This window comes from Octopus bimaculoides, chromosome 8, assembly GCF_046866305.1.
Source record: "Octopus bimaculoides isolate indiv1 chromosome 8, ASM4686630v1, whole genome shotgun sequence".
Classification (NCBI taxonomy): domain Eukaryota; kingdom Metazoa; phylum Mollusca; class Cephalopoda; order Octopoda; family Octopodidae; genus Octopus; species Octopus bimaculoides.
In genome coordinates, this window is record NC_142935.1 from 77939908 (window position 1) to 77964150 (window position 24243).

The window sequence follows — 24243 nt, forward strand, 5'->3', positions numbered from 1 at the left end:
ATGTAGGAATATAGATGTTACACGGACAACGGCCGAACCAAGAAAGAAAGCTCAGGGTTGGCCGAACACCGGTCACGTGGGGAGAGAAGGGAGAGAGGTAGAAGCAGAGGGACAGAAGAAATAGGGAAGTGCAAACAAAAATGACAGGGACACAGTAAAGTGAAAAGAGGAGAGAAAGTGAGCATGAAGAGAAGGCAATGAAATGTGAGAGAGGGGGAACGAAAGAACGAAGAGTGGAATGAACGAAGCGTGAAAGGGCTGATAGAAAGAAGAAAAGAAGAAAAGAATAGAGCCGTACAAGATTTACATAAATATATACTTACATATAAGAGACCAAAGTACGTACGCCGCTATATATGTATATATACATATACATATATATATATATATACATATATATATATATATATATATATATATATATATATATATATATATATATATATATATATATATATATATATATATATATATATATATATATATATATATATATATATACTAGCAGTATAACCCGACCTTGTCCGGGTGTGACTTATTATGCCATCTACGATAAGTCTTGCTAGGTGAAAATCAACTAAAAAAGAAAACCTTACAATGAAAAAACCCTTATGATATAAATATGTTCATAATTCAAAAGATGATGAAATTAATAGGGAAAGTCTGAAGGCTGTTTTGCCTAACATTATTAAGCGTACGTAAATTTCATCCGTCTAATTGGTTATAGAAATGCTTATGCAAAACAACTTTTTGTGCTGCCCTGATTATACATAGTAGGGTAATCCCTTTTAGCAGGAGCTAGGACGGCAATTTGTGATGAAGCAATTCCTGGCGATTTGTTGCTACACAGTTTTGCCAGAATTCTATCAGATTAGGCAGAAGATGTTGATGCACCATTTTGCATTATGTTCAAAGTAGCTTCTGGAATGTGTTGAATTGCTGCAGTTTGTTGCTGTCATTTTAAACTGGTTGCTTTCTTTCCCCAGCAAACTCTCTTCTTTGGAGGCATAATCTATGTATATATTAAACAGAACAACAAAAGTCATAATAGATGGCAGGGTCGGTAGTTTTCACATTTCTGTAATATTTCAGATTAACACCCGTACAATTACCCAACCCTAATCTTAAACCTAATCCTAACACTAACCCTAACACTAACCCTAAACCCTAACCCTAACCCTACAACCCTAAACCTGACCCTAAAACCGTAACCGTAACGCTAATCCTAACCCTAACTGTAACCGTAGCCCTAAACCCTAACCCTATCACACTAGTGAAAATCGTGGTATACTTACAAAACATTGACGAACATGAGTTATATTTTACTGAATGATTGTGTACTTGCACGTGTATGCGTTTGAGAGAACGAGAGAGGAAGAGGTAGAGAGAGGGGGAGAAAAGAATAGAGGTAGTTAAAACTTTTCTTATGACGGCTTCTCTTCACTGCCTATTACTTCATTAGAAATCTACGGATGCACATAAGCACATAATAGAGAAAAATGAAACAAATATGGACGACTTGTTCCGAAACACCACCGAGTAGGGAACACTTCTCAAAAATAACCTGCAGTTGTTTCCTTCAAAATTCCTACATGCTTGAAATGTACATATATCAAGGTATATTTGTAGAAAATTTCATGAAAAAATATTCATTTTCCTGGACGTTAAGAGGAATTCACCGAAAATTTATCTATATTCGGAATCTACATAATAAATAATATATGCATAGAAAATTTCAAAAAAAACTATTGATTTTTCTGAAAGTTATAACCTTCTAAAGTCGGTGGGTACAACTCTGTAGCTATGCCACATTGACGAACATGAGTTATATTTTTGTGAATGATTGTGTTTACTTGCACGTGTATGCGTTTGAGAGAGCAAGAGAGGAAGAGGGGGAGAAATGAATAGAGAACGAGAGCAATATGTATGTTGTTGTTCACAGATCACGTATGTGTGTTTGTGTGTGTTTTTACGTAACAATGTTATGAAAAATAGGTAAAGAATACCGAGAGGAATGTTTAATCTATGACTTTGTATGTATCACTTTCTCTCTCTCTCCCTCTTTTACTCTTACTCTCTATATTATATGTTGAGCGCGTGTGTAAGAACGCCGTTCCAGGTAGACGAGAAGAAATATAAAAGTTGCTAGAAACAACAGCCAAATCTCCCTTAAATCACACAAAGTAAACGGAATTTAAAAAATCTGATTACTGCAATGGAAAGTTCACATCGAGAAAATTCCATTGGTGTAAAAATTTTTACGAAAAATTGGAAAATGTGGATTTCTATACACTTTTAAAAAGGCTTCACACAGACACACAACTTCAGCTTTATATATATATATATATTAAATTCAAATTATGATGAACGTAAACAAACAAACGAAGTTTGCTTTAGAAGCGTTGTGCTATCTTTGAAAGTTAAAGTGATTTTAAATTCTCAAACGCAGGATAATGCTAATAATATAGCCTGAACAGGATAAGATACCCCTATTTTCCAGAAAAAAGTGCTCGCGGCCGGCTATGAGTCTCATAGCCGGCCGCCAACACTTTTTTCTGTAAAATAGGGGTAGCTTATCCTGTTCAGGCTATATATATATATATATATATATATATATATATATATATATATATATATATATAAAATACAAAATGGGACAAGAATGCAAAACGTCCAGACAAAGAAAACAAGGACGAGTCATTTGGACTTTTCTCTCCTTAGTGGAGTTCCAGATTATCTTTGCAATTTGGGCTGGTTAAACACGAGATTGCTCCAGTGTCTGTGTTTGTCCCCTCACCATCGCTTTACAACCGATGCTGATGTGTCTAAGTCCCCATAACTTAGCGGTTCCGTCTAAGTGGACGATAAAGTACTAGACTTACAAACAACAAGTCCTCGGGTCGATTTGTTCGACTATAAGCGGTGCTCCAGCATGGCCGCAATCAAATGACTGAAACAAGTAAAAGAATAACTGGATAAAAGAATATGTCGTATATAAAAGAATATATATATATATATATATATATATATATATATATATTCTTTTATTCTTTGGTCTCTTATATGTAAGTAAATATACATATCAAAATTTTGTACGACTGTATTATTCTTTCTATTTTTTTCATTCTTTTCTTCTTTCTATCACCCCTTTCACACATACTTCGTTCATTCCGCTCTTCGTTCTTTCGTTCCCCCTCTCTCAAATTTCCTGGCCGTCTCTTCATGCTCACTTTCCTTCCTCTTTCACTTCACTCTGCCTCTTTCTTTTTTTCTCGCACCTCCTTAATTCTTCTCTCCCTCTGCCTCTACCTCTCTCCCCACGTGACCGTTGTTCGGCCAAGCCTGACCTTTCTTTCTTGGTTCGACTATCATCCGTGCAGCATCTATATTACTCCCTGTGCCTGTTAAATCCTATGTCCCTGCCGTAAGGCTTTACTTTCACACACGCCAGCTTAAATTCGTCCTTAGTCGAAAGACACCTGTTGTTATGTCCTGTTATTTGTATTTGTGTACCATTTCTCCGTTTTCCCCGTCCTTTTCGTAAATTAAAAAGATAATCTGGAACTCGACTGAGTAAAGAATACTCCGAATGACCCGTCCATGTTTTCTTTGTATCGACTGGGTCTTTTGTTGTCCCTTTTTTGTATTTTATATATATATATATATATATATATATATATATATATATATATAGTTATCGCCAAGCCAACATGGCAGTCCCACCGAATTTCCAGTACGACTGCCATGTTGGCTTGGCGATAACTATTAATTTCCAGTACCGCTGCCGTAGTCTCCTTTAGAGAGACTTAGAAATATTAATAACTCTATATATATATATATATATACATACATATATATATATATATATATATATATATATATATATATATATATATATATATATATATATATATATATATATATATATATATATATATATATATATACATATATATATACATATATGTGTGTGTGTGTGTGTGTGTGTATGTATGTATATATATTACATATAAAATTAAGAGGAATGACCACTAAAATAGACTCCTAATATGCTAAATATAGACGTCAAATCGCCATTACCACAAAAAGTGTGTCCTGAAGAAAAAATTTCAGCAAAACATTTTGGCGTTTTGCTCAAATCTTTTCTTCAGGACACACTTTTTGTGGTAATGGCGATTTGACGTCTATATTTAGCATATTAGGTGTCCACTTTAGTGGTCATTCCTCTTAATTTTGTATGTAATATAATTTTTAATCTTCGGGTTTTTTAAATATGCTAAATCACTGGTTTTAATTGATTAATAGTAATTTCTACCCTCATTAATTTACTTTATATATATATATATATATATGTGTGTGTGTGTGTGTGTGTGTGTGTGTGCAAATATATAGACGCAGGTGTGGCTGTGCGGTGAGAAGCTTGCTTCTCAACCGCATGGTTCTGGGTACAGTCACATTCTGTAACACCTTGGACAAGTGTCTTCTACTATAGCTTCGGGTCAACTAAAATTTTGCGAGTGGATTTGGCTGACAGAAACTGAAAGAAATCCGTCGTATATATATGTGTGTGTGTGTGTGTGTGTGTGTGTGTTTGTACTTCCAGCATTACTTGACTAGCGATGTTGATGTGTTTATGTCCCCGAAAACTAGCTGTTTAGAATTAGTACTAGGCTTACAGAGAATAAGACCTGAGGTCAATTTCTTCGACTAAAGGTTGTGCTCCAATATGACCACAGTCAACTGACTGAAACGTGCAAAAGGATAAAAGAATATATATATATATATATATATATATATACATACATATATATATATATATATATATATATATACATATATACATATATATATACATATATATATACATATATACATATATATACATACATATATGTATATATACATATATATATATATGTATATATATATATATATACATATATATATATGTATATACATATATATATATGTATATATATATATATATATATGTATATATATATATATATATATATATGTATATATATATATATATATGTATATATATATATATATATGTATATATATATATATATATGTATATATATATATATATGTATATATATATATATATATATGTATATATATATATATATATGTATATATATATATATATATATATATATATATGTATATATATATATATATATATATATATATATGTATATATATATATATATATATATATGTATATATATATATGTGAGAGGGATAACTCCCTTGGCAAACAGGACACAGTCGTGTGTCGATAAGCCAGCTGGAGGAGATGTCCTCCTGGGGCTAAAAGCAACAGTAACATCCACCCCTAGGGGTCAGCCACACTTAAGTGGCAATATACTACACTTTATCGTGCAGTTACTGTTAATACTTCATATAGAGAATTAACATTGCTTGTTTTCACCTTTTCAATATCAGTGAAGAATGCCACTGGAAAAGAAGATATAAGGGTTGCCAGATTTGTCTCTCTCACCAAGGTCATCAGCTGTCGAACGCCGACGAAGGGAAATAACCCTGAAATCCGGATACGTTCGTGCTGCTGGCCGAGGTGAGAGGGATAACTCCCTTGGCAAACAGGACACAGTCGTGTGTCGATAAGCCAGCTGGAGGAGATGTCCTCCTGGGGCTAAAAGCAACAGTAACATCCACCCCTAGGGGTCAGCCACACTTAAGTGGCAATATACTACACTTTATCGTGCAGTTACTGTTAATACTTCATATAGAGAATTAACATTGCTTATATATATATATATATGTATATATATATATATATATATATATATATATGTGTGTGTGTGTGTGTGTGTGTGTGTGTGTATGTAGGTAGGTAGGTAGGTAGGTAGATCGACAGATAGATAGATAGATAGATAGATAGATAGAGACAGAGACAGAGAAAGAGATAGTACGTCCCTCTACCTGCTATCACAGTGCTAAAACTGAGTTTTATTTTCACTGAGTTTATTTTCTACTTCCAGTTTTTCTCTTTCCTTTTCTTCTCACTTTCTCTATTGTATTTTTAGTCTTCCTCTGCTCCTTTTCAGTTTTCATGTAATTTCACTTTTATTTATCTCTCTTCTCTTGTAATACATCTTTATTTTATTCCTCTGATCCCCTTTCTCTGTCTCTAGAAATGAACTAGCAAGGTGACAGATTTTGGAGGCTTGCATTGGTTGGATAAGATGAAATTGACAAGAGATGGATAGCTCCCTACTGGCCACTCATGACCCAGACATTTAAAGCACACATAAATCTTGTGTAATTTTGTGAAGTCCTTCAAATGTAGCCGCAAATATGTTCATTAAGGGATCTGCCGCTGCAGTGTTTGCTCTGGTGCAGTTAAACATCAAAAATGAAATTTATCAATTCCAGCAGGAACAACACATCAACAGAAATAAGATTTTCTGGCGCTTTTAATGTTTCGTATTAATAAAAAGTTATCTAAGAATTCAACAACTTGCTGTCCACTTAAAATATGGTCTGTGCGTTTACCTCTTTCAAGTAATCGCTGCATAGCAAGAACAGGAGACTCAAAGTTGTGTCAATATGATGCCTTTGTAAAAACATTGCTATGTCATCGGTTTACATTCTACAAATCATAGAACAAGTAGTGGAGATGAATGCAAAATACTCCTATTGATGGTCAGGTTTGACAATGCCATTGGAAAAGATTATACTGTATATACTAGTCAACATAAATGCTTCGTTTTACAGCTTTCAAGATCTTCAAATAGTCAATGCCGAAGTTTGCACCACTTACAGAAAAAATACTTAGGTTTAGATTAATAGAGAATATTGCTCAAGACCTTTGCGTGTCCTTGACGCACCTGTTTACATCGTTGCCAAGAATTAAAGGGCAAGTTCTTAATGGATGTCAAATGGTTATCGAGAATGAATGCACAATGGCTCACTAAAAGAGTTCTAAGTAATTCCCAGAGGACATTGCAGCATTTGCGTGTCAGTAAATCTCAAACAGGAGTAGCAGTGATATTGTCATCTGATTTCTGTCAAACCCTACCAACAATCCCCAAAGAAACTAAAGCCGATCGAATTCATATTTCTTTTAAATCGTCATTACTTTGGACCGGACCCAAATTAAAATTTTCAACTAGTGCATCAGCATGGCCGCAGCTCTGAGCTGAAACTTTGAAATGAAATAACATGAGGTTCGCCTGATAAGACTGCCAAATATTTCTTAAATGAAGGAGAGGGAAGGTTTCCTTCAGATAGTAAAGGCACTATTGACCTAGCTCCTATAAGCGCAGACGAAATATCAAAGTTTAAGGCAGCAGATCTATTTATTTCGAAGATGTTTCGCAGGCTGCAAAATAATTACTTAACACACAAGTGGCTGGGGAAAACATGACTGGTTAAGTCAAGCGGATCAATTTTTAAACTAAAGATATACCTGGAGAGAAAAGTGGTGAAGGGTCTTTGTGAGGGTCTGAATCTACACATTTAACTTATCCGCTTTTAATTACTTCCCTTTAATAATTTTTGTTTAATTTCATTCACTACTATTTCAACTAGTATACCCTTGTTACCTCCTTTAAATTACAGTGCCGTTTATCTCTTTTTGTTTTTCACCTTTAATAACCTCGGTTTTATTTTGATTCCTAACATTTTATCTGACAATATTAAAGTTCATACCCATTAATTACTGCCCTCTAGTAACTTCAAATTCCTTTTTCAATAACTTTCGTTGAGCTATTTTATTTATAATATCAAATTATCTTTTTGATGTTGTAGCTTGTAGACTTTGGCAGTTGGAATGATCGCTGACGATTCGTCGGATTGATTCTCGATTCTATGGGCTAGAAATCTTTGTATTCATGTAAGGGGCCTATTCACGCAGTGATACTAATTGTATATTTATTGTAATTACATATATGACATTTATCTATACAATTATTCATTACCAGTCATAGATATCCCTATACACACACGCATCTATCTATCTATCTATCTATCTATCTATCTATCTATCTATCTATCTATCTGTCTGTCTGTCTGTCTGTCTGTCTGTCTGTCTGTCTGACTGTCTGTCTGTCTGTCTATTCATAGATATATACATATGACACACATACTTGTAGCATACATACATATGCATGTAATATACGCAAACGTACATATATACATATATATATTAAATACATACGCACACATATATATATATACATTCATACATTCCAACCAAAACTTCAGTCAAATGTAAACATAACGCTGGATATTGTTTGGGATGGAAGGGCAAAGGTATATACCATCATAGAAGCCAGCTGCCCTGCAGGTATAAATATCTCTGAAAATCAAAGGAAATGAGGATATCTATGGACAACTGCTTCGAAACCTCCAGTTTCTAGATCCAGACTATGAATTCATATTCATACCAATAATAACTGGAGCACTAGGTTTTGTTAGTAAATGCTTAAAGGAGGATCTGGATAAACTGAAATTTTCAGAAAGAGAAATCGACCGGCTATATTTCGTACATTACAAGTACAACCTTTATATACAAGACTTTTCTCAAGTTCCAAATGTGAATTTGTCTGCGTTAACTACATCCAAAAGATGGAGACTTGTATCTTTGTTGGAAACCGGCTCCCTCCTCAGTGGAAGATTTACAATAATTAAAAAATAGAAGAGACATACATGCATACAAGTGAAGGATGCGACATGCTGTTGGTGAGGAGTGAACACCACAAGTATTCAGCGTTCTGTGATACTCTGTGCAATCACAAACGACGAATGGCCTACAACAAAGGAGAGACACTCTACATATCAACCAAATATAAAGAATTATTTTAGATTGATGAATAGGAATTTGGCCATGTGTTTTTAAATAAAACCCTTGATTCAATAGCACTATGTACAAACTTTAAACTTGGAATGACCAATTTTAGATATTATTGGATTTTACTCACAAGGTATTGGAATCTTATATGTACACCATTCTACCTAAATAATGGAATTACAAATGCAATATCCCTGCATATCTCACATCTCTTTTCATTCCACCACTTCACTCTCTATTTCGTATCTTATCTAAATTAACTATTGCTTACCATTTTCTCACACCGTCTCCGATGAAGGAATATAATAAATATCCTGGGAACAGCTGTAAGACCTATTTATAAATGTTCTAAAATTTTCATAGCCTTAGTTTTTTTTTATTTCATTCTGAAATTTTTTTATATATACACACGCTGATATATGACCTACATTGGACTCCTTATTCGTATAATCACCAAACTTGGAGCTTAACTATGAGCTATCCATAGCACTTACTCAGCATTACTTGACACCTTGGGTCTTACTGACACCATAACCTCTCATAACCACTCTCTCTCTCTCTCTCTCTCTCTCTCTCTCTCTCTCTCTCTCTCTCTATATATATATATATATATATATATATATATATATATATATATATATATATATATATATATATATAACATTGGTGACGCTGGCGTTCGGTCATGTAAAAACAAATAATAAATGAGTATATGCATATATACGTACAGGTATGTGCATACCTACATCTACCTGTATATATAGGTGCATATCTGGGTACAGGACATTGCAAACAAAACGTAGACAAGAAAATAATAATAACCAGAGTACAGAAAACACACAAGCCACATAGAGAACATTTTCCTTCATCAGATACCCCCGTTTTAACACCGGCGGCCGGTTCTCTATGTGGCTTGTGTGTTTTTTGTACTCTGGTTATTATTATTTTCTTGTCTACGTTTTGTTTGCAATGTCCTGTACCCAGATATGCACCTATATATACAGGTAGACGTAGGTATGCACATACCTGTACGTATATATGCATATACTCATTTATTATTTGTTTATATATATATATATATATATACAAATGGGACAAGAAAGCAAAACGTCCAGACAGTTAGGAGATACAAGAAGGGGACAACGAAACATCCAGATAGACGATACAAAGAAAACAAGGACGGGTCATTCGGAGTTTTCTTTCCACAGTCGAGTTCCAGATTATCTTTGCAATTTCGGCTGGTTATACTCGAGATTGCTCCAATCTGGTCAGCTCCAAGAAAAAACTAAGCTAAGAGCATTAGATTCTTTGGAAGGAAGCAGCGAATGTATACGAAAACAAGGACGGAAAACACGGAGAAAGTTACACAAATACAAATAACAGGACATAACAACAGGTGTTTTTCGACTAAGGACGAATTAAATTAAGCTCGCGTGTGTGGAAGTAAAGCCTTACGGCAGGGATACAAGGTATCACAGGCGCAGGGAAGAATATAGATGTTGCACGGACAATGGCCCAACCAAGAAAAATAGGTCAGGCTTGGCCGAACATCGGTCACGTGGGAAGAGAAGAGAGAGGGGAAGAGAAGAGAGAGGGGAAGAGAAGAGAGAGGGGAAGAGGCAGAGGAACAGAAGAAATAAGGGACACAGTGAAGTGAAAAGAGGAGGTAAAGTGAGCATGAAGAGACGGCCAGGAAATGTGAGAGAGGGGGAACGAAAGAACAAAGAGTGGAATGAACGAAGTTAGCGTGAAATGGCTAATAGAAAGAAGGAAAAAATAAATGAATAGAATCGTACAAGATTTAGATAAATATATACTTACATATAAGAGACCAAAGTGTACGTACGCTGCTACATATATATATATATATATATATATATATATATATATATATATATATATATATATATATATATAATTTTAAATAATTATTACCTTTGATGGTTTTTATTCCCATGCTGACCACTTGATAAGATCAATATTTTAAATATCGATCTTATCCTTATTTATATAAATATAATTTTATCAGTGTATTTACTGCGCTGATATTCTGTCCGGATCGCACGAAAGGTTGTTTAGGCGGGCTATTTAAGCTAGTCGTGTGCATACGTGCATATATATGTATGTATACGTCCGTATATGTAAGTATACTGTTTATATACATGTATTTGTATTTATGTACTGGAGTATATTCCACTGATGAAAGCAGAGCATTATTATTTATGCAGAACCAGAAATCCAGGATTTGGAATTATCTTATTTTTACTGGTTCATTTGGTCTTCGTCTTCGCTAATCGTGCCATGCGGACATTTATTGTGGTTTTAGAGTCAGGATTTGACTGCTATTTTTTTCAGCGTGGTGGTATCTTTTGATACCCTGTATTATAATTTTAAATAATTATTACCTTTGATGGTTTTTATTCCCATGCTGACCACTTGATAAGATCAATATTTTAAATATCGATCTTATCCTTATTTATATATATATATATATATATATATATATATATATATATATATATATATATATATATATATATATATATATATATATATACATATATAAATACATATATACACGCACACATTACATAGCTATGTATATATATATATATATATGTGTGTATATATTTATATATAGCAAATGAAAGTCAGAAGATGGAATATACGAGAATTTATTATTAATCACGACAATTGTTTCGACATATCTAGCATCGATTCCTCTTGGCTGGGACACTAAACAACTGGTTCAGGAGCATCCGGTCGTGTAGGTGTATCTCGTCGGATGATAAATAAATAAAAACAACTCGTTAAAATGACTGTTCCGCAATGTAATTTTCCGTTTTGTTGAGAGAAAAGCAGCCAGACGAAGGAAATATCTTCATTTATATAGAAGATCAAAAATATAATCACAGATGACAAAAAAAGAAACGAACTTGCAATCCAACGAGAAAAGTATTAAAAATAACCGTTAACAGATATTGATGTATAAACGCCCTCAGGCAAGCTGCATGGCGCGAGTACACTTGCTCATACAAGCATCTGCAAAAATGTGAGTATACGCACACGTGAGGTTTGCTGCACTCAGTTGGTGTTTCTAAGAAAAGGGGTGGGTGGGTTAAAAGTAAACTTAAGTCATCCATACGTTGAAGTAAATTAAGTTAACGGTTACTCAAAATTCATTCTCACTGCATTATGCGAAAGTACATTTATATGCATGTAGGCACCTCGAGAGTCGTTCAGAAATTCTATTAATTATATTCTCGTTAGTCCACAGAATACACAGGGATTCCTCGGAGCAGAGACTGCATCTCGTGGAAATTATATTGTATGGTTTCGCATAGCTTACTATGGACGAATTAATGCTATACTTCGTTTTATCCTCCTTCAGTAGCCATACAAAATCTGCTAAAGATGTTGAATGTCTCTTATTGATTGTCTTAAAGCTGGCAACATGGTTACGATAACGATTCTTAAATGAATCAACCGTTTGCCCAATGTAAACATAGGCACCCCGCTTGTGTGCACGGTACATTTATATACAAGATTTGTACTCATACAGAGATTCATTAAAGGACATTTTGATTTTCTCTGCATGAGCATTTATCGTATTTATTTGCATAATAAAGCAATCCCGACTCCATTTACCGGCGTTGTTACCGTGCTAGCTGTATCATAAGTATTTCTACTACTACAAATTGGTCATAAACGGTGTTTATCAATGCAGTTTGCATCTCCTTGGTTGGTATTTAGATGCAAATGTTCGCTAGATCCAGTAGGTGGGTTATTGAACCTTTGCCTCATTTTGCTATTGTTTATGCGATGAATAAGCTGCTCTAAATTAACAGAGTTGGTGTAGGATACCTTCACGGTGTGTCGATTAAAAATAGCATGATGCCGATTAGATTTAGGAAAACACTTGTCCAAAGCAGCAAAACATTTTCCACCGATCTTGGTTGAAACATGCAAACCGAAAATCAGATTGAACCAGAGGACATCCTGATACCTATATCTGTTGATAGGCTTATTTGATCGAGTGTGTTGTACAGGTTTGGAACAGGCAGTTGAATTATTATGTCACGTTTGTCTATGAGTTTTCGTTGGTAGTTCATTGATATGACCAATTCTTTCTGGCCTGTATACTTTATCTGAGTGAGTTCTCAAACGGCGTCGTTGTGGTGGTGTGCAATGTGCATCACAGTTGGAGGAATTAGCAGTGTTGTGTATGCTTGCTTCTTGTATATATTGAATTTTTTCACGGTACCCAGCCCTAGCTAACGCAGCATGAGATTCGAAAATTTTATTGTAAGCAAATAATCTCTCTCTCCCCCTCTCTCTCTCTCTCTCTCTCCTCTCTCTCTCCCTCTCTCCCTCTATATATATATATGTATGTGTATGTATATAATCTATCTATCTATCTATCTATCTATATATATATATATATATATATATATATATATAAACACACACACACATATATATATATATATATATATATATATACATACACATACACACACACTCACACACACACACACACACACACACACACACACACACACACACACACTTATATATATATATATAATATTCCTCCAGAGATGAACAACTCTTTTAGCAATGAGATTGAAGTTTGAGGCATGTATGTTATCAGTTTGAAAGAGAGTGAATCATGAGTTAATGAGTATATCCGACCAGTTGTTAGGATAGAAATAAACAAAATATTCAAAATATTAACTTCTATGATATATTGAACGGTAGTAGAGAATGATACTCGTATGTTATAATGTTGAAATAATGTGAAATATTGTGAGTGTTTGTTAATAGGAATATTGTGTACTTACGAATAATTACTATTATCGTTATAGTATATATTTTATAATACGTTCTCACAGTACAAAAACGTAACTTTCACTTTGAGAAGGAAGAATTTTCAGTTGAGTTTTCAGTTGAAAATTGAAAAGTTGGGTTCATATATATTCTGTTACAATAGCTACTTACTGGTTAGAGCGAGCTGAAACATGTGGCGTGAAGAGACTCTAGTAGAGGATTGGTGTAAGGCAGAAGGTATATACCTGCCGAAGGAGGCCAAGTTCAGACCGTTTGCAAGTATGATGCGGAGCGAACGCAGATTTCTTATCAGCAACAGCATCAAACGAGAGAAGCAGAGAGAAGAGAGCTTCATTTGATCCAATGTACTCAACAAGGACAGATGACGAGATGGGAGGAACATGTTGTTGAGAGGAAAATAACTGGGAAGAGATATGGAGGTAGACCACATCTCGGCTAAGTTTTCTGATTCGTTTATCCTATGACGTTTTGCCATCACCTGCAAACCTAGTAAGATAGAACGTCTCAGAGAATGATATATGCAAATGCGGAAAGGTCGGAACACTGAAACATATTCTTTCCAACTGTTCACTAGCATTGAACAAATATACATGGAGACAACCTGGTCCTTAAGTTTATCTTCAATGCTATAAAGAACCAAATTGATCTCAACAACAGTGGAAAAAACCGTTGAAATTACCAACTAGAGATTTCATTACCTTCGTGCGCTCAGGATAGTGGATCCGTTTCAAGAAGAACGACAAACTTCCTGTGAGCGATGAAAAGTGGAACAGCTATTGGGAGGTGACTGCAGATTTACTAGGGTGTCAGGGACTCTTTCCCATCCCAGTTACGAAAAAACCAGACATTTTAATGTGGTGTGAAGGAAAGAAAATTATGAATCTCGTCGAGTTAACGGTTCCTCATGAAGATAACATGGACGCCGCTCGGGCTCGAAACATTGACCGTTGTGTAAAATTCCTCGAGAAATGTGAAGACGCAGGCTGGAAATCGGAGCATTTTCCAATTGATGTCGGATGTAGAGGGTTTGTTAGACACAGTGTGAGATGACTGCTATTATCGTTAGGCCTTACTCACTGTAAAGTAAATACCACCATGACTGATATCCAAACTACAGTGGAAAAGGCTAGCCACTGGATTTGGCAAAAAAGAGACGATGAGCGACGCAGGAAGAATATCAGGCTTTATTTAATAACCAGAACTACACCTTACCAAAAATAAATAAATAAATGGATGACAGGATTATAATCTGAATATAACTCAAAGAATATAAAGGACTGGAAAACATTTTTTAAATTTTTTATTTCTTATTCTCTATTTTTCTCTCTTTTTTCTTTTTCTTTTCTTTCTTTTCTTACCATCCCTAGAAACCATTTCATAACAATGGTGTAAGTAGTAAACAAGTTTTTACTTTTATTTATTTATTTATTTGTTCATTTGACAATCCTTAAAAAGAACATTTTAATACAATGAAAAATAGCAGATAGGAAAATGAATAGCTCTTCTCTCTTTCCTTTACCTACCCATCTTTCTATCTAACTGACAATCTATCTATCTGTCTATCTCTCTGTCTGTCTGTCTTCCATTGTCTTCAAAGCCTCATCCCCCAAAAAACAAAACAAAAAAAACAACGTTCTCTTATAAACAAAATCCCCCCAAAACATCTGTTTTATATAAATAAGCAAGATATCTGTATATGTATGTATGTATGTATGTATATATATATATATATATGTATATATGTATATATATATATATATATATATATATATATATATATAGTATATATATATATATATATATATATATATATATATATATATATATATATATATATATATATATATATATATATATATATATATATTCCCGACATATCAAAACCAAACCAGCCAATCCCACTCCATGACACTCATTTGACAGCATAAACTTCCACAAAGTGGACTGGGGAGCAATCAGAAAGGATCTGTCCTTCATCGACTGGTCTTTCACTCTCAGTTCCACTCACATTGAGACCGCATGGCAGCACTTAGAGAACATTATCACCTATACATGCTCAAAGCACGCTCCTACGAAATCCACTAACACAAACAGAAGCCAGTTCCCTAGAAAGAAAAGAACACTCATCAGTCGCATCAAAAGACTCATTTAAAACATCAACCAATTAAAATACTCCCACATACAACATTCACATTCAACAACAATGAAAAGGCTGGAGTTGGAAAAACTTCATCTGCAGACCGACATGAAAACCTCCATTGAAAATCAAAGAGCTGCAGAGGAACAGTAGGTAATCAAAAACATCAAACAGAACCCAAAAGTGATCTGTTCTTATGCAAATAAGCGTAGAACCGCTGTCTCACCCATTGGGCCATTGATCGATGATAACGGCATTCCCCAACACAATGCTAAAGAAATGGCAGAAATACTGCAGAAACATTTATTGCTCTTTCTTTAGTGATCCCACTGATATTGACGTAAGAGAAGCGAACGAAGTTGATTCCCAACATAAAATCTCGGATATAAACTTCACTGCCTCAGACATAATAACAGCAATAAATGAGGTCAAATACTATTCTGCTGTAGGCCCTGATAGATTCCCCGATAGTCTCCTGAAGGAATGTAGACAACAACTTGCAGTCCCTCTGACCAACCTCTGGAGAAATTATTTAGACTCAGGTTATATACCGAAACAGCTCCTATCTCAGTCTGTGATCCCGGTCTTCAATCAGGGAAAGAGATCCCTCACAGTCAACTATCGCCCACGTGTGGTAAGATCAAGGATAGCTGACTTCTTGGAGATCCACAAACTCCTAAATGCAAATCAGCATGAATTTCGTTGTGGCAGGGACTGTCTAACACAGCTCTTACACCACATTGAAGATATACTTAAAGCCTTGGGAAGAGGTTCGAACTCTGATGTCATATATCTTGACTTCAGTAATGCATTCGACAGGGTTGACCATAATATCTTACTCTCAAAATTGGCAAATGTTGGAATCCGTGGAAAGCTTCTACACTGGATTAAGTATTTCCTGGCGAATAGAACACAACATGTGATCGATGGAATTCACTCAAGCCCAACAAAGGTCACTAGTGGTGTCCCTCAGGGGACTGTCTTGGCCACGCTCCTCTTTATAATTTACATAAACGACCTTTTCAGCGTCGTAAATCACTGCAAAGTGAAAATATTTGCTGCTGACACTAAGCTCCAGAAAATCATCAATGAAGAAGACCGAACTCAACTCCAGTCTGATCTATATGCTGTGAGTTAATGGGTAGACAAAAACAAAATGCAACTAAACGAGGGAAAATTTGAGCTGATGCATTTTGGAAGAAAGTCTATATTAAAACAGCCATACTCCCTTCCTTCAAGGGAACCGCTCACAGCATCTAATAATATCAGAGACCTAGGTGTAATTGTTGATAACAATCTCAGTTGGAGTGCTCACATCAACAATAAGGTCGATATAGCTTGTAGGATGAGCTCCTAGATCTTAAGAACCTTCCGGTCCAGAGAACAAGGTGTCATCATTCCACTTTTTTCCTCCTTTGTACAGCCACAACTCGAATACTGCTGCCCCTTGAAAAAATCCAGAGGGCACTCACTAAACGAATTGAAAGCATAACTGATCTCAATTACTGGGACCACCTTAAAGCCTTGAAGCTCCACTCTCTCCAGCGCCGCCGTGAGAGGTACATCATTTGTACGATGTGGAGAATATACCGCCAGCATTGCCCAAACGACCTGAACATTAGTTTCATCCAAGGCTGGGACCACGGGCCATACGTCCCCCGCCCAATTCAGGATCACAATATAGAGGCACACTGCGACACAATTTCTTTTCCTCAACAGGCCCTGCCCTGTTTAACATTGTCCCAGAAATGATCAAAGAGGAAAAGGATCCCATCACCTTTAAACGGAGTCTGGACAGATTTCTTCAAGAAATACCAGACAAGCCACCCATACCTGGATACAACTCACTCAACAATAACTCACCACTTGAATGGACCCTAAACAAAACTTGACTTAAAAAGGATTTAGATAATCCTATCAGGTGGTGGTATTAAGTTAGACATGGCCTGGACCAATCTTTGGTCGAAACATAGATATGTTTTATCTAAGATCTTATATATATATATATATGCATATATATATATATATATATATATATATATATATATATATATATATATATATATATATATATATATATATATAACATTATATATATATATATATATATATATATATATATATATATATATATAATCATAAATGTATAATCATAAATGTATCATAAATTATAAATTATAAATTATAAATTATAAATGATTATAAATTTTTACCGAAAAAGGTTTTTTTCATACTGAGCTACCCGGCAGAATTGTTAATTATTAATTTTATTACTAATTGATGATTTCCCTGCCCTGCATATCTATATATATATATATATATGTATATATATATATATATATATATATATATATATATGTATATATATATATATATATATATGTATATATATATATATATATATGTATATATATATATATATATATGTATATATATATATATATATGTATATATATATATATATATATATGTATATATATATATATATATATATATATATATATGTATATATATATATATATATATATATGTATATATATATATATATATATATATATATATATGTATATATATATATATATATATATATGTATATATATATATATATATATATATGTATATATATATATATATATATATATGTATATATATGTATATATATATATATATATATATATATATATATATATATATATATATATATGTATATATATATATATATATTTCGTATGTGTATTTCGTGTGCAAGATTCTTGATGTGGATACGTGTGTTGAAAGAAATACAATTAAACCTTGGGAGAGGCATTATGCCGGTAATAAACACACGCACTGGTTCAGTCCTTTATTAATTTAATTTATATAGTTTTTTGTTAAATTATTTCATTGCACTCTTGCTATCTCTTCAGTAACTTGTCTCTCCACTTCCATTTATTTTGAATATATGATCTGGCGTTGTTTTGGCGTTGTTTCGAAACTGTTTGGTATGAGCATGTGAGTGTGTGCAAGTTCGTATGTGTGCACGCTCATATATATATATATATATATATATATATATATATATATATATATATATATATATATATATATATATATATATATATATATATATATATATATATATATATATATATATATATATATATATATATATATATATATATATATATAGCTTTATGTATCTATAGCTATATATATATGTATATATATATATAAGTACATAGCGATATATATATATATATATATATATATATATATGAAAGAAGGTTTGAAAATGCACTTATTTTTTAAAAATATTTATTTACTTAACCGGTTTCACTTTTTTAGAAAAAGATTATCAAAAGTCTTTGAGAATAATAAAAAATGTTAAAAAACATTTTGAGTATTAAAATGCATATATACATTCTTTGATGATAAAATATATTTAAAGTATAAAGCTTTGTATGAACTTTGTAGTGTTACATACTGATTGTCACACATTCTCTGATATTAAGGTGAAATTGTTAAAAACAGTGTATGAAAATACACATATGGAAAAATACATATACATATTCTTATACATATTCTTTGACAATCGAATAAAATTGAGGAGGAACTGACCTGGCCTTTTTCTCTTGTGTATATTGAGGGAATGTTTTACTGTCTTAAGAGACAGTATGACTGGCTAGCTGGGGTGGGAGGGAGGAAGAGTTAAAGAGGATTTTTTTAATTTTTGGTTGGTCTGTGACAGTCTGTCATGGTTCACTGGTTTTTGGGACTGGTTTTGTGCACATCTCTATGTGTGTGTGTATATATGTGTGTTTGTGTCCGTGTGTGTGTGTGTGTGTGTGTGTGTGTGTGTGTGTGTGTGTGCCGTTTTTATTGGTCCCAGAATTTATTGTGGAATGTGTATATGAGTGTGTGTTTGAGTGTTTTTTGTGTCGATGGGGATGTTAGGTGTGTGTACGTGAGAGTGTGCGTATATCTCTGTGTCTGAGTGTGTATGTGTTGTTTTGATCGTCCTTGTGGTGTGTGTGCGTGTGAGAGCAACCGTATGTATGTGTGAGGGTGTGTACGTATGTGTGCGTATGTGTGTGTATGTATGTGTGCATCTGTGTGTGTGCGTGGGAGTGTTTTGTGTGAGTGTGGGAGTGTGTGTGTGTCTCTCTCTGTCTGAGTGGGTATGTTGTTTTAAATATCCTTGTGGTGTGTGTGTGTGTGTGTGTAAGCAAACGTATGTGTGTGATGGTTCATATGTATGTGTATGTCTATGTCTGTATGTGTGCGTGTGTGGCATGTGTATATGAGTATGTGTGTGTTTTTTTATCTATGGTAGGATGGTGTGTGTATGTGTGTGCACGTTTGTGTGAGTGTGTATGCGTGTGATTAATATTTGTTAGGGTGTTGTGTGTGCGCATGTGTGCGTATGTGTATATGTGTTTGTTCGTGTGTGCGCGTGAGTGCGTTTGTGAGTGCGTGTGTATGTGTGTTTGTGTGTATGCCCACTCAGTGGGCACTTAGATCTCTGTGCACAAAACGAGTCCCCCAAATTCCTAGTTTTCCCATTATACCAATGCTCAGACAACACCACTGACCAAACACGAATAAATAGGGAAAATAATCTTATTCAAAAATACAGACCACAGCTCAACGTACTCTAACATAAGCCCCCTCCCCAGGTGCACGCCCAAAACAAAGACACACAGATACGCAAAATCACACACATCAATACAATGCAAACCTCCGACACGAACACACTTACACACATATATACACACACACACAAACACAATATCTCCACACCAGAGCACAAACCCACATACATTTCAAGAAAAAACACATGCATAGATATACTTACAATACAATTGTAGCAACCACAACCAACACCCATACACACATATGTAAACAGGTACATGCACACACCTACACACCACTCCGGCAACCACAAATCATATTCACACACGCATATTTGCATACATATGTACACACACATACAAACACCATACGCCTGTTCCCCAGTAAAAATGTCACACACACACTCAAAAGAAAAACACACACAATACAATCCCAACAATCACAACAAACACTCACAAGCACACATGCACAGAAGCATGCACACACAATGACACACCTCCCCGACAAATACAAGCCACATAGACGCACTCACACAAACACACGCACACGTATACACACATATACTGTACTAACAATACAAACAAAACTAATCACTCACAATTACAGCGCACACACACATGTACACATATACACCAGGAAACTACACAAACCATACCCACATACACACACATACAAACGCATACCCAGTACCAACATAAACGGAACACACATGCACACACATACACATCACCTGGATAAACCCAACGTACAAGGATACCTAATAAATACAACACACACATACATGCTCACACACACATGCACCCTCATGCACACACACACATACACCCTCATGCACACACATACAGTTGCTCCCTCACACACACACGCACCACAATGACAACTCAAACACAAACATACTTAGAGACACACACAAACTCACGTACACATACATAACACCTCCACCAACACACAACACAAATAGACATACGTACACATACAGACATACACATACATATGAACCATCACACACACATACGGTTGCTTACACACACACACACACCACAATGGGTATTTAAAACATCACACTCACTCAGACACAAAGAGAGACACACACACACTCACGTATACACACACTCCCACATTCACACAAAACACTCCCACGCACACACACAGATGCACACATACATACACACACAGACGCACACATATGTACACACCCTCACACATACATACGGTTGCTCTCTCTCACACACACACACCACAAGGACGATTAAAACAACACATACATACTCAGAAAAATAGATATACGCACACTCTCACGTACGCACACCTAACATCCCCACCGACACAAAAAACACACAAACACACATACACACGCACTCACAAACGCACTCACGCACACACACGAACAAACACATATACACATACACACACATGCGCACACACAACACCCTAACAAATATTAATCACACACATACACACTCACACAAACGTGCACACACATACACACACCATCCTACCATAGATAAAAAAACACACACATACTCATATACACATGCCACACACGCACACATACAGACATAGACATACACATACATATGAACCATCACACACATACGTTTGCTTACACACACACACACACACCACAAGGATATTTAAAACAACATACCCACTCAGACAGAGAGAGACACACACACACTCCCACACTCACACAAAACACTCCCACGCACACACACAGATGCACACATACATACACACACATACGCACACATACGTACACACCCTCACACATACATACGGTTGCTCTCACACACACACTCACCACAAGGACGATCAAAACAACACATACACACTCAGACACAGAGATATACGCACACTCTCACGTACACACACCTAACATCCCCATCGACACAAAAAACACTCAAACACACACTCATATACACATTCCACAATAAACTCTGGGACCAATAAAAACGGCACACACACACACACACACACACACACACACGGACACAAACACACATATATACACACACACATAGAGATGTGCACAAAACCAGTCCCAAAAACCAGTGAACCATGACAGACTGTCACAGACCAACCAAAAATTAAAAAAATCCTCTTTAACTCTTCCTCCCTCCCACCCCAGCTAGCCAGTCATACTGTCTCTTAAGACAGTAAAACATTCCCTCAATATACACAAGAGAAAAAGGCCAGGTCAGTTCCTCCTCAATTTTATTCGATTGTCAAAGAATATGTATAAGAATATGTATATGTATTTTTCTATATGTGTATTTTCATACACTGTTTTTAACAATTTCACCTTAATATCAGAGAATGTGTGACAATCAGTATGTAACACTACAAAGTTCATACAAAGCTTTATACTTTAAATATATTTTATCATCAAAGAATGTATATATGCATTTTAATACTCAAAATGTTTTTTAACATTTTTTATTATTCTCAAAGACTTTTGATAATCTTTTTCTAAAAAAGTGAAACCGGTTAAGTAAATAAATATTTTTAAAAAATAAGTGCATTTTCAAACCTTCTTTCATATATATTTACACTCGTACGGTATTCCACAACTTTACTTTATTATATATATATATATATATATATATATATATATATATATATATATATATATATATATATATATATTTACTTGGAGAATGGAGCAACAAATACAAGAAAAAGCATTTTCGTTGGACTAGATAGCCGTTGTTTTATTATGTGGAGCTTGTGAAATGAGTCAGTGTGGAGGTTTAGGTTATGTAATGAGTCATTTTGTATATTATGTCATAGTCACTTACGTACGTTTCGATCCAGCCAGTAGTTTGGCCGATCTCTTCAGAGTGTTGAAGGGTATATTCGAAGTTTGTGGTGTGCGAAATGTAGGAGAAGTAATTATTGGGTGTAATATATGTGGTGGTGTGATAGTGGTGATAGGTAAATAGAGCCTTACGTTTTAGTTGTTGCGTTGGTCTTCTTGTAAGGGGATATAGGGTGGGTGCTATTTAAGAACATTGTTCCAGTTTTAGTCAAGTGCATCTCCACGTGATGTTTGTGATTGCTAGATGCGCTGTGTTTTTATAGCACCGGCGGTGTTAGTACAGGGAAGCAACCCTAAATTTAGGTGAAAAGGGGGCTAACTTTTGTCTTATTCATATCTACTTAGAGGTAAAGCTATTTTATGCATATTTAGTTTTGCTTAGGAGGTGTAATGTATTATATATTTAATTATACTTAGAGAATGAGTATTTAGTAGCGTGAAGACAGATTAGACTAGATTCATATCTCCTGTTTAATAATTCGTTCTTAGCTGTTAGGATTTCGAGGCATTCTGTTACACAGAGATTGCACCGTCTGTTAGTTGGGTTATAGGAATTAGCTACTTTTAGTATGTGCCACTTTAGTTTATATTCTATCTTATTGTCGTTTAGTTCCCAGATACTAAGCCCTGTAGAATTTGCCTTATTTCTGTTTTTATAACTCGCTAGGTGCTCATTATATCTTAAACGTATTTGGTTACTCGTTCCCCCAATGTAAGATTTAGTGTGGCTATTTGTTTGTACATCACATTGGTAAACTATATTATCTGTTTTGCACCTATTGGAGAAATTGTATTTGTTCCGATCTCTACAGCCACATAGGTTATGAGGGGTGTCTATGTATGTGTGTTGTTGTGTGGCGCTATTGTTTTTTCGGTGTGCATCCCTCCTAGTAAGGGGTGTTGGCCTAGGGTTGGATTTATTCCTATTGTTTAGAGGGTTGTTGATTTGTTTGTTCGTGATGTTTCTAGCTGTATAGAATGCGTCTAATTTCTTATTATTAA

At 34.7% G+C, this 24243-nt stretch overlaps 1 protein-coding gene across 3 annotated transcripts in view; it reads right to left on the reverse strand.

Annotated features, from left to right (window-relative positions):
- Positions 1-24243, reverse strand: part of LOC106867428 (MAM and LDL-receptor class A domain-containing protein 1) — a 378762-nt gene that overhangs the window by 133681 nt on the left and 220838 nt on the right. The window contains exon 1 of one of the 3 annotated variants that reach the window (XM_014912304.3): positions 13826-14412. The exons of the other annotated variants lie outside the window; for them this stretch is intronic. Coding sequence (XP_014767790.1) covers positions 13826-14267 — 442 coding nt within the window. The 5' untranslated portion in view covers positions 14268-14412. Of the gene's footprint in view, positions 1-13825; positions 14413-24243 lie in introns of those variants that run through there. 3 annotated transcript variants of the gene reach the window in all.